Source organism: Capsella rubella, unplaced genomic scaffold (genome assembly GCF_000375325.1).
Source record: "Capsella rubella cultivar Monte Gargano unplaced genomic scaffold, Caprub1_0 scaffold_5, whole genome shotgun sequence".
In the NCBI taxonomy this organism is placed as follows: domain Eukaryota; kingdom Viridiplantae; phylum Streptophyta; class Magnoliopsida; order Brassicales; family Brassicaceae; genus Capsella; species Capsella rubella.
The window spans coordinates 1,530,405-1,542,776 of record NW_006238919.1 but is presented as its reverse complement, the minus strand read 5'-3'; the positions used below and the strand labels follow the sequence as shown (position 1 = coordinate 1,542,776).

Sequence of the window (12,372 nt, the reverse complement as noted above, 5' to 3'; positions counted from 1 at the left end):
GGTCGATGATCGGATCAACGAGGATTGATCAGGACATGTTTTGTTCCCGTACGCTCATATAAGTCTCTCACAAAACACAAAAAACAGAGTTAGAGAATTCATACGAACCAAACACAAACAGAGTTAATCCATTAATTCTACAAGACCCGAAAGATTCATATACAGTAATAACAAGTTAACAACTTACCTCGATGAATACTCCGATCAGTCGCAAAACCCTAAAGAGATAGTAACAACTTACCTCGACGAAAACTTCGATCAATCGCAAATCGATGTAAAACCCTAAAAGAGATATGAGAAGATTTACTAAGGTAAAAATCAGAGAGAAGAAGCGATGAACAATTATGATCGATTACTTCTTTATTTATATAAAACGATGTTTAATTGAAGCGCCTTATTTAATTTTAGGGGGCTTTATTACGTACACATGGGCCTTTAGTATTTGGGCTGAGAACAAATTTAATGTCTAGTTGAGTAAATAAATATCTTATATGTCCCAATTAAGTAATAAAGATTTCAAATAATAGGAAATTACAATTTTTTTGCCTTTTTTAATTGAAGAGGATATTCCAATATCTAAGGCATAATAGATTTGTCTGAGAAATGTTATATGTCTCAATAACTTAGATTTTTGTTGAATTTTTTCAATATTAATTAAAACAAACCAATTTGTAAAATGATCCATTAAATCTAACGTTTTATATAACTAATAATTATTTATCATTGTCAAACGTGAAACCTCCCACTTTATTTTTTTCTTGTTTAATTAATCACAGAGATACCTAACTATATCCATAATATAAATTTCTAATCTGAAACATTACAATTCTTTTTTTTTTTTTTTGGGCCAGCCATTACCAAAAAAAAAAGTTTTGGAACCACATATATATACTGATAATGATGGGATCTTGCATAATTCTGACACGAAGAGGAAGATGCGGAACAATGCAATAAGAAAAGACCAAAGTAATAGGAGAGAAAAGAGAGGAACACAACAAACACAAAACGGCAAAGTGCAGTTAATGAAACGACACCCTTTTTCCCAAACTCTTCTGATCAAACCATATCAAACAAACGAACCATTTTTATTTTTTGTGTTTGTATTGAACATTACCAAACGTTATGATCATCACTGTTTACTCATTACGTCACATTTCTTCAGATCTTTTTCTCAACCAAAACTTATATGAAAATTCCATATATATATATTCACAAAATGTTATTTGACTTCAATATTGTTCTAAAAAGCAAACCTATATACAAAGATCCTACGACATCTATTGTAAAGCAAACTCCAAAACGACAACAATTTGAAAATTCATACCAAAAATGGGTAAGTACGTTGGTGGGTGATACATTTATTGGTTTCTTCAAAGTTATGTCTAACTCAAGAACCATCATCATATACATAAATTACAAATATACAAAGCAATATATGTAATTCTTGAGAATTCCATAATAAGATACAAAATTATTTGACGTATATAATATGTTCGTACTCTGCAGGTTAAATAATATATACACAAACACCAATACTATGGACCAATAATAGTACTATACCACTGTTAATCATAATTAGATATGTGAAATATGTACTACTAGTAATAGAACTAAGGCGAAATATATATAAAAAAAATCTAAAATTGATAAAAACTCAGATCTTGTCTTGTATTTATATATACCCATTCACGTGGGCCATTCAAAATTTGCATGAAAGCCACTCTTCTTCTCACAAAAACAAAACTTCAATCTCTCTCTCTCTCTCTCCTTCTCTCTCTCTCTCTCTCAATTTCAGAAACAGTCACATAAGAAGATATAGATCTAACCCAGAGGAGAAGAGAAAGACAGAGAGAGAGTGAGAGAGAGAGAGGAATCGATGATTAGGGTTTGATGATCAAGAAGACAAAGCTTTTATATATGTTAGGGTTTAGCTAGGTTTGGGACATGACTCAATATCATGCTCGAGTATGGAGAAGCTCTTTAACTACTACTCTACTAATGGTGATCTTGCTTTCTTCTCTTCTCCATCTCTTCTGTCTATATTCACGTGTAGAAGCAATTCGGGTATCTCAAGAAACTCCTGCTGCTCCGGCTAAGAAACAACAACAACAAGAAGATCTAATGAAGAAGTACTTCGGCGGCGCCGGGAAATTTCCTCCGGTGGATTCTTTTGTCGGAAAAGGGATCAGTGACAGTAAAAGAATGGTACCAAGTTGTCCAGACCCTCTCCATAACTAGTAGAAATCAGTTTCTTGATATTTCTTGTTTTTTTTTTTTTTTTCATTTTCATCTTTTTAATTATTTTCTTCTTGTTTTTTTTTTTTTTGTTAATGATGATCAATCAACTAGTGTATTTTACCCAAAATACCCACGTTTTTCTTGTTAATGTAAAGGAAAAACGAGGGTATTTTGGAGATTTAAATCACTGATCTATTAAAAGATCTCATATATATAATTACTTTTTCTCCTTGGCAATATTATTGTTTTCTCCATATACTATAAGAAGAGGAAGACTATAAAACCCTGTTAACATAATTGTTGTTTATATTTTCAGACATGGTTCTGATTTAAAAATAAAAATTCTGATCAGTTCTTCTTGGTACTCGTCACTTCTAATGAGAATACATTCATTACCAGCGAATCAAATTAATATATAAATATCACTGATTAAAACTATGATCCAATTATTACATACTCATAGACAATATAAATATACTAAGCTATATATAATATATATGGTAAATGGATATAGAGAAAGAGAGAGAGATGGTTTTGGTATATTAGAATGTTTGTGTGTGTTTAAATATGTTATTAACATTCTTATATTTTTCACCAAACAGGAAGGTTTGTATATAACTATACATATTAATGTTCACGGATCACACTCTTAACTATATTTAATTGCATGGGGCTAAGGATAATATTGAAAGATAAAGAAAACACAAAATGTGCATGGTAAGATTTTTTAGCAGCCATCAGACCGGTTGACTTGTTGTAGCAGGATGTGTAGTGCTGACTATAAGTCATGAAAAGGCTGTTTGCTTTTACCACTGAGACTGACCCAATCCAAAAGCTTGTTTCGTTTTTCCCCAACCTAAGGTGCTAAAAGGCTCCTAGAGTCAAATTTGTCTCTGGTTAAAGAACTATATCTAATGTAAATGTTCAAACCAAAACTTTAATCTTTCGACGACCAAAACTTTATCCATGGTAATGAACATAAATAATCACCTAGTTATGCTATGTGTTATACTAACAATCATGAGGAAATTTGTATTAGGACACTTTTGTAAAACGGATATGTAGGATAACACAAAGGTGTAAAAACTCTTATATTGGTAAAGATCAAAATCAATAAGCTTTACATTTGTCTAAAGATCACTGATCATAAGCTTCTACAAATTGATGATTAATATGTATACTACTAGCTAAGAGTAAACAACATTAAAAGATTAATTGCCATTGGGATTTGCGGACTATATATGCAAAGTAAGGGACACGAGACATCTAAGATTTTTTTTTTGGTTTCGAAAACAGTCAAGAAAACATAAAATAGAATAAATTGGTATGGACGGTAGCGTTTGGAATTATTCTTTTACACTTTAGAATATATTTACTCCATTGTACCAATTCTTAATAAAATCAAATGTAGACAACTTGTAATCGATTGAAATGAACGTAATGTAAAAAAGTTTTCATGGAAATAAGTAAAAAACTGAAATCCACGTGATCTACTAAAAGCTTACGAACTTTTTATTAAAAATAAGTGCTAGCTAGCATAAACTTGTCAAATTGAAATTACAACGATTGTATATGAAATTTAGTACCTTACACAAAATGTGCAATGGTTTATATGTTTTGAATTGCTTAGATCACTGATCTCGTATAATTGTATTTTAACCTTTGACTCAATCATTGTATATTTCTTCTACATTTTATATAACTCTTGTTTTATTTTGTTCTCATTTTATAAGAAAATATATTTTTCTAAAATAAAAATAAAATTCAAGAATTTACGTTTTACGTAATTTTTTTTTTCTATAATAGATCTACATATTAGGAATAAGGATGTCCCTTCGGGGACATCCGATAAAAAAAAAAAAGGATGGAATATTAGTTTTACTTACCGTTTTTGGTTAAACATGGGTCAAAACGAAGTTTATGCATTCGTTTTGTAATGGAAGATGGACTTGAAGTTTTCGAAATTCTTCCATTTTAATGCCACTTGATTTGTTGTATTCTAGTGGTAGTCAAAAAACGAAGTCAAGCATTTATCTATTTTTTTAAAAAAGTGTATAAGTTTTAGAATATTTTATAGAAAAATGAAAAAAAAAGGATTTAGGAAAAAGAGGTCTCGAATTTGGGTGTTTTATGAGAGAAAAGAGTAAACCAATGTTTGAAGCGCCACGTAATATGCGGCGAAGGGGTTTTCATGTCTTCCTCTTTGTCCCTTTCTGTTTGGATTTCAGAATCTCTTTGACTATTTCTTTTTTACTATTTCTTTTATCACTATATTAGTAAAAACAATATTACTTCCAAAATGCTCATATTTGGATTTCAATATATAAACCCATTTATTTACAAGCAATTTCAAAATTTCATAAATATTATATTTCTACCTCGAAGTAACTGAACTTCCACAAACCTTACATTTCAAAGTGATTTCTTACCTCGGTAATTTTTTTATATGTTGGCATGAAATTCTTAAGATATTTTTTTTATAATTAATATATATATATACATTATATATATATATATATATATATATCGGTACTAAGAATTAAATAAAATAAGTTGTGGTAAAAAAAAGTTGATTTAATATGAATTTTCATGGTCTCTTCTCTAGTTATTAATTCCAAACATTTGTTTTTTCAAGAATATTTGAGATGAAAAAGAATGAAACCTTTTGATTATTGACAAACGAATATGTAGTTAAATTACTAAATTGTTTATACTCGTTGGTTGACATAGTTTATTTAATTAGATTTGCATTTAGAAAATAACACAATTGTTTTTTTCCATATGTGTACATTATTAAATAAATTAGCTTTTTCATCATATAAAAAAATGAAAAATACATAAAGAGGCAGGATTACTACATTTTTGAAAATTTATAATAATATATTTGAAAATAAATGTAATAACTCTTACATTTTTGTATTCTTCATTGATACGGTAACATTTACAAATTTGTTGGATAACGAGACGAATACATCTTGTTTTATTTCTTGTTTATCAACAGATTAGCTATTGTAATTAACGTACGATTATCTATATATTATTTCATTAAACTACTAATAAAGGGTAATTAGAGTCGGTCGATATCTGAGTGTTTTATGTAAGTAAGTGTATTGTCTTACATAAAACGTTAAGATGTTTTTGTTTTCACATGATGTACGGTTATTATTTTGTTTTTCTTATTTTCTTTGTTTCTATACAAAATCTTGATATACAACAAACATTAATCGTTTGGTACACATGTAATTTATTTTATGATAATTTTGCTGAACCAGTCTAACTCTAAAACACACAATTATGGGTTTTTGATTAAAGTTTCAAACCGGGCATTTTTGATTAACAAAAAAAAAAAAACAATTTATGGGCTTTTTCATGTGAAAGCCCAAAGGCCTAATTTACTGATACATATCATCATCATCAAACAACAAAGGAAACGTGAATAAGAAGAAAACAACCACAACATAACACAGATAGATAGCCCTAACAATGGTCAAGGTAGAAGAAGTAAGCTAGTTAACAAGTTTAAAAGAATCTTCAATCTTCTTCTCAGAAAACTAACTCATCTTCGTTTCAAATCTCTGGAGATAGCTTTAATGGTGGAAGGTGTAGTTCTGCAACATCCTCCTATTAGATTAGCTCCAAGGTCACGCCACTTCGTTGCAAACATCTCAAATTCATCATCACCAAAGCATTGTGATGGCTGCCAAATTCACCCAAAATCAGCAGACAGTAAAATCTGATTTATATATGATACTAAAGACTGTAACATTTTTTTATCCACATTCAATCTAATGCTGTGAGGCTTTTTGACCCATCCAACTTATTTTGACTGGAATTGTCAATGTAGTAACCATTTCTATGGCTGCTATGATTGACTCATGAGATTGATGTGATTATTTTTCTTCTATGGATAGATTTTAGTTTGGAATTAGATACGAATAGGTAAGAAAACAACATACCAGCCATTGTTTTGCTTTTCCATCCCAAACCTCTCCGCTATTCGGGTAAACAACGATAGCTTTCTTGGTCAGCTGAAAAGAAAGAAAATGACATATAAAGTAAGACTCTTAATGTTACTTTTCCATACAATCAATCAACCAGAGCTTCAACTACTACTTGCCTTGGCGAATTTGGAGATAAGACTTTCGATGAACTGAGGAGGCGCGCAGTTTATGCCAACCGCATAGATGTTGTCGCTTTTGTTAAGAGGTTCGAGGCATTCCTCAAAGCTCTCTCCTGATGGAGCTTTCTCACCATCTACAGATGTGAAGCAGATCCAAGCTGGGATTTGCACATTCTCTTCCTCCAGAAGCTCAGCGCACGCCTGAAAATTTGAGGACTTGCAATATTAAAGAGACTGATAACAACATTTTTGTAAGAATCAGTCTTTTCAGTGGACACAAGCAAACCTGAGCCTCTAGTTTGTTCGGTATGGTTTCAAAGGCAAGAAGGTCAGGACCAGCTTCCACTAAGACTTGAAGTCTTCTCCTGTGAAAGTCTTTTAGTTTATCCAAATTTACGTTTTCACCATAGTTTCCACTGCAAGAAGAACATTAACTAATTAATAAGTTGACTTAACTTCTCAAAACCAAAATCACATAATGTGAATCTATATATCTGTTTCTTAAAGGGGTACCTGTACTCAGAGCCATCAGCAAGGTAAGCTCCATAGCTTCCAATAGAAGCAGCTACAAGAGCTCTGTTATAGCTATGTCCTGTAATCTTGCTCACTTTGTCCCAGAATTTATCACGAGCTTCAACAGCTAAGTTAACACTCTTTTGTAGCAAAGACTCGCTCTCTTCCACCGATAAACCTCTCGAAACAAACCCCGGGATAGTAGCCTGAATAAACAAACCATCCGGTAAGCCAAATATGAAAACTTTAAAAGAAAAGTCAAGAGTATAAAACTTAATTAAAAATCCAAACTTTTGTAATCTTTACAATATCAGAAAAAGATAACTTCAATATTGAAGAAAAGTATCTTTCTAAGTCCTGAGCCCTACAGAACTTGAATTTTCTAATCTCTTTATCTTTTTTACTAACCAGAAATTACAAAATGGGATTTGGAACTTTTATATCTCTTCACAATCAGATAGATTGTGAAACAAGAAAGAGAATGAACAAGTAAAGAGGTTGCTTCTCATTACCTGATAAGATGAAGTAACCACAATGTCTGCACCAGCTTCCAAATATTCCATGTGAACCTAAATGAAATATTCATAAAACTCTTATCTATTATAATCCAACTCTTCAGACCCAGAAACTAAAAAAAAATCGAAATTAAGAAGAAGAAAAAAAAACAGAGATCTGCGTTTTCACCAATAATCATTTGAACCCAAAGTCTCAAATTTCAATTTTAACAATATGAGAAATCAAAAGTGTCAAGCTTTATAATCTTCTTAGCAACCCCTAAACCACAAATTTCAAAATTAGGGAAATGAAAAAGAAAAATCGAAAATTTAACGAACCCTTTTGATGAGTTCAGGGTTTTTGATAAGAGAAACAGCACTCCACAAAGGGTCATTAATGGCGGCGCCGTGAATCTCAAGCTGGGTAGCGAAACCACCGTCGACCACCGCACAACCACCGCATTTCTTTATCAAATCTTCCAACAATGCAGATTTCTTCTCTAAACCCATTTTTCAGAAAAAACAAAAACTCAAAACCTCTCGAAAGATAAGATTCAGACAAACGAGATAATCTTGAATTTTGTTTTCTCTTGTCGGAAGAATCGAAAAAATCAACGCCGCTGTTGTGTTTTTATTTTCCCCTAATCAAAACCACAACGGATGCTTCATGTTTCCCTCTACTCTTATATGTTTGGATAATGGGCTTGGTATAGGCCCACTACAGGTAATAAAATATTTGTTTTCTCCGGAATATAAACTTTTTTTTGTGTTGACGCGTTTCTCTAATCTGTAAAATTATAAAATAAATATAAATTCGTAATTTCAAACTTCGCCGACGGAAACTAATTAATTAATTCCACCGTCAAACACTCAAACTCAAAACATATGAAATTGAAATTTCTTACGTATATTTATATATTTTTTCATCGATACACACATTAAGCATGCGTACATCAACTTAATTTTCATTAATCCACCTACTAAATTCAACATTTAATTACAAAAGTTTTGGAAATAACTGATAAACACAAAACGATACAAAAAGTATATAAAAGAAGTTATAAAAAGATATAAAAATACTTTAGTTAGATGTTTTTAATAGCGTTTTTGTGATTAATAATTATCAAAACGGTAAGGTTCACAAATATATAAACCCTATACGTTTCTTGGCACCCACACTTTTATTATGTAATGCTTTTTCAGAGTTTTCATATTTTTTCACAATTCGTTTCCTAAGTTCATTAACGTAAAGTATACAATTATACGTTTTGTCTATGAGATAAAAGAGCGACTCGAGAAACTGAGTTTAAACAATTGATTAGAACTTGATTTACAAATCTATAAAAATGGAGTTTCCTTATGTTTATACGTTGGATACGAAATATGAAAAGGATCTAAGCAAACATTAAATTTCTATATCGACCAAGAATTGGTAACAGGTGTGGCAAAGATGTAGCCGTAAATGCAGGCATGAAGAAGACAATTTATGTATTTTTCATGAGAAAAAAGAAATTATGTATTTATATTTATCATAGAATTTAATAGACACCAATAACACTAACATGTGCAAAAAAAGTAGGTCTTAGTTGTTGTCAAAGCTACTATATACGTTTAGTCATGTGAAAGGTATAATCTTAAAGTCATTGCCAAACTATCAAAGTTCTTTCTTTAAGTATTAGTAAGAGAATAACCCGACAGTAGTATTACTTTTGTTTATAAAGTTTATCAAATACTAATCGAAAATATAGTGCTTATAAGAATCGTGACTTGTTTATATTTCTTAAAAATATTTTGGATACTTCTCTTTTTTCGAAAAGTTATAAATATTGGGAGCCTAAATTATATTTCTCTATTAGATCTTTGAATGTTGAAACTATAAGTCTCTGGCAGGCATGGTGTGTTTGGTGGGTCAACGATGCACATTTCTTGTGCCTTGACTTTGAAGCAAAACATATGATTATGTGACTATGTGCTACAACATTTCTAAACTCAACCATATTTTTATCTTTTAATATTTTTGTGTGTCATTTACATTTTTGACTAATCCTGACACATTTGCGAACTTGTAGTAAAATATTGAAACAATTGTAGGTAAGTAGCTTAAGTTTTGTTCAACCATTGCCAAAATATTTGACTAAACGGCGGTAAAAAAGGGTTTGGTCGTTCGTTGTGGTCGTTGAAGTTACATATGCAATTAACTTCGACATGAATAAACTATTTAAAATATTACAGTTAATTCAGTTTGAAAGTTATTAAGCTCACAAACTAATCTTAAGGTTAATAGATTATACTAAAGCAATTCAAATAACTTATACGTGAGAGTAGATTGCTTAAGTTTGAATGCAAAATCAATAAAAAAATGTAGTAGCTGATTTAATGTCAGTTATGTCCCTCAGTGTGGATCATATGTCATTACTTGATTGAGAAAGCTCTTAAAACAAGAGGTCCTAAAAGAAGTTACACCTAAGGTGATCAAGATCCTTCTTGTTCAAAAGATGCACCAAATTCTAGTATTATGAAGTCATTAGTAACTTTGCCGATCATCCACAATGTAAACCACAACGGAGAAAAATTATTCTATGTGGGAGTGTGCAACGTGCACCTTATTGAACTTGTCACTGGCTCTAATATGTGTGAGCTATGGACTGGCACAAAGCCGAATGAAAGGGAGATAAAGCACAAAGTTTGGTCTTGCAAATTCTGCACGCTTAAAAACAAGGTGAACTTAGAGAAATTTGAGGCTTGTGGTAAGTGGAGATACTCGTATGGAACACCATTGTCGACAAGTGCTCCTAATGTTGGCACTTGAGGGTGTAACAAAACTTCTACAAGGATCAAAAGTCGAACTCTTAGCCAATTTTGGTGGCCAACGAACGTACAAGAATTTTCAAGTTCTGTAAACTAAGTTTCTAACTTGGGCTTGTGGTTGCGTTATGTTATGTAAAATAGGTTTTTTTAACTTTATTAGTTGGAAGGTATTTCGATTTTCCAATTACTCAAAATTTTTTATGAATAGGCTCAATGTTGAGAAAAAATTGTAAAAGTTTCTCCTTTGAGTAACATTTTTGAGAAAGGTGAATCAAAAAGATAATAATTGTGAAGAAGTTGTTTTAATAAATAAACTTATGTTATTAACGAATGGATAAATAGAGATTTATTAGTTGTGGCTGTAGAACTTGGACTGTCAATGTAATTTATCATTAGTAAAATTTATTTTAGCATCACATTTTTATGATGTTAATTTTGTATCATTTTAAAAAATCAATTTTATCAAAAAAAAAAATACATATATCAATTATCTAAATGATGTAAATATGTATTTTATATCAATTTTTAAAAAGTGATACAATCTACTAGAAATTGAATCAGTTTTAAATAATTGATGAAAAGTAGTTAATATTAACATCAGCTAATGTAATTGATGTTAAATTATTTATATTTGCTTCACTTATTAAAAAATAATTTAAAATAAAATCACTTAAATTTGTCATACAGTTTAAGTGATACAATATACTCATTTTTTTTTTGTAGTGCTGCTATTGAAAAGTTTATAGTAGACTAGGGTTGTAGTGAACAAATCATAACATTAACATTAACAATAGCATCCTAAACAAAGTGTATGTAAATGTTAGCCTAATGGTCATCTCTATTGACATTGGATTATTGTATAGCAGCTCACTAGCTCAATGAGAAAACCAATTTGTAATTTATAGGCTTTTCAAAGACAATTGCCTCCATAGAAAAAAAAACCCAACAGAGATTTTGTTATCGTTCTCACCTCTCTATCCTTAAAACCATCCATGTAACAACGATTTAGGTGAGTTTGGTTGGCTCAGTTTTCAAATATCGTCAAAATCACGAAACCTTTACAAAAGCCATGCATCATGAAAAGCTTGGTCAAAACAAATGTGATATCCATCAACACAAATTATTACTATAACCATCTAGAGAACGAAATTGCTAAATCTAATCAAAAGAACACAAAGCGAACATGAAAAACTGAATCGATGAAATGAAATAACGAAGAAGGAAACGGAAGCTAACCTTATAGAGAAGATGAAAGCGAGAGAGAGTGAGCAGCCGAAAGCTTATTAGAGAGCAGTGATGAGTATCTAACAGTACAAGCTTTTCGCTCTTTCATATGGGCCTTATTGGGCCAACACGCATCGGGCCAAAATTTTCTACCGAACGATGATGATAATGACGAAGTCATATTTTTATTTTTTCTGTCAACATCTTTAGACATTTTAATTCTTAATTAAATCAATATAAATCCATAAAAACGAAAGTAATAAAATCCCAATGGAGCTTACAGTGTGAAGTTGAGAGATGATGGCTTGAATGACACAAACAAAAGAACCAAAATTGACTAAAAACAGTTCAAATTATAATCCCTACTATAGTAAAAGAGAAGTACAAAAGTACTTCCGGGTCGGGTCAAAAACAGAAAAATAACCCGAAATTAAAATGATGGATACTTAATTTTTGGACTAAAATTTGGATATGTACATTAACTATTAAAAAAAATCAATTACTAAAAATTCCCCTTATTTAGGAAACTATAATAATGATACATGCATATTTTAGAAATCTAAATTAATTGTGTATATTTAAATATAAATGGTGAATAACAATTGCACATTTTAAGGTAATTACGTTTCTCATCACCTAAAAAAGATCTTAATATTTAGATAATATTCTAATTACCAAATAAGTTTGTAATCTTTGATATAATGGTTAATCATTTGGAAATATGATTAAATACCCACCCAAAATATTAAAGTTTCCTAATACAGTATTAAAGGCTACGATTTAATTATCCATTTTAAAATGAAAATATGAATATTTAAAATATATAAATTTTCAAAGAACACAATTATTAATTGTAAAGTTTTAATAAAAATTAGCATTTAAAATAGCTTCCGAAAACTTATATTTGAAAACTATATTTTTGGAAATAATACTGACAAATTTAAATTTAGAAATAACATTTATACAAAGAGATCT

General features: G+C 30.4%; 2 protein-coding genes across 2 annotated transcripts; one reads left to right on the top strand and one right to left on the bottom strand.

The window, feature by feature from the left end:
• The first annotated feature begins 1,754 nt into the window (after window positions 1-1,754).
• On the top strand, window positions 1,755-2,459 carry LOC17886884 (CLAVATA3/ESR (CLE)-related protein 27). Its single transcript, XM_006292049.2, has one exon. It carries the CDS (start codon window positions 1,945-1,947, stop codon window positions 2,236-2,238), a length of 294 nt encoding a protein of 97 aa, XP_006292111.1. The 5' UTR covers window positions 1,755-1,944; the 3' UTR covers window positions 2,239-2,459.
• Window positions 2,460-5,581: 3,122 nt separating this feature from the next.
• On the bottom strand, window positions 5,582-8,020 carry LOC17886001 (homocysteine S-methyltransferase 1). The gene is made up of 7 exons (XM_006291425.2): window positions 7,705-8,020; window positions 7,384-7,440; window positions 6,872-7,077; window positions 6,645-6,774; window positions 6,356-6,559; window positions 6,195-6,266; window positions 5,582-5,935 (listed from the first exon to the last, which is right to left on the bottom strand). Exons 1-7 carry the CDS (start codon window positions 7,873-7,875, stop codon window positions 5,795-5,797), a joined length of 981 nt encoding a protein of 326 aa, XP_006291487.1. The 5' UTR covers window positions 7,876-8,020; the 3' UTR covers window positions 5,582-5,794.
• Between the last annotated feature and the right edge of the window lie 4,352 nt (window positions 8,021-12,372).

Bases quoted from the DNA above. Each gene is read 5' to 3' on its own strand.
- LOC17886001 (XM_006291425.2), bottom strand. From the start codon at position 7,875: ATGGGTTTAGAGAAGAAATCTGCATTGTTGGAAGATTTGATAAAGAAA. The intron at 7,441-7,704 runs GTTCGTTAAATT...TATTTCATTTAG, and splicing joins ACCCTGAACTCATCAAAAGG to GTTCACATGGAATATTTGGA. The intron at 6,560-6,644 runs GTTTGCTTGTGT...TCAAATTTTCAG, and splicing joins CGAACAAACTAGAGGCTCAG to GCGTGCGCTGAGCTTCTGGA.
- LOC17886884 (XM_006292049.2), top strand. From the start codon at position 1,945: ATGACTCAATATCATGCTCGAGTATGGAGAAGCTCTTTAACTACTACT.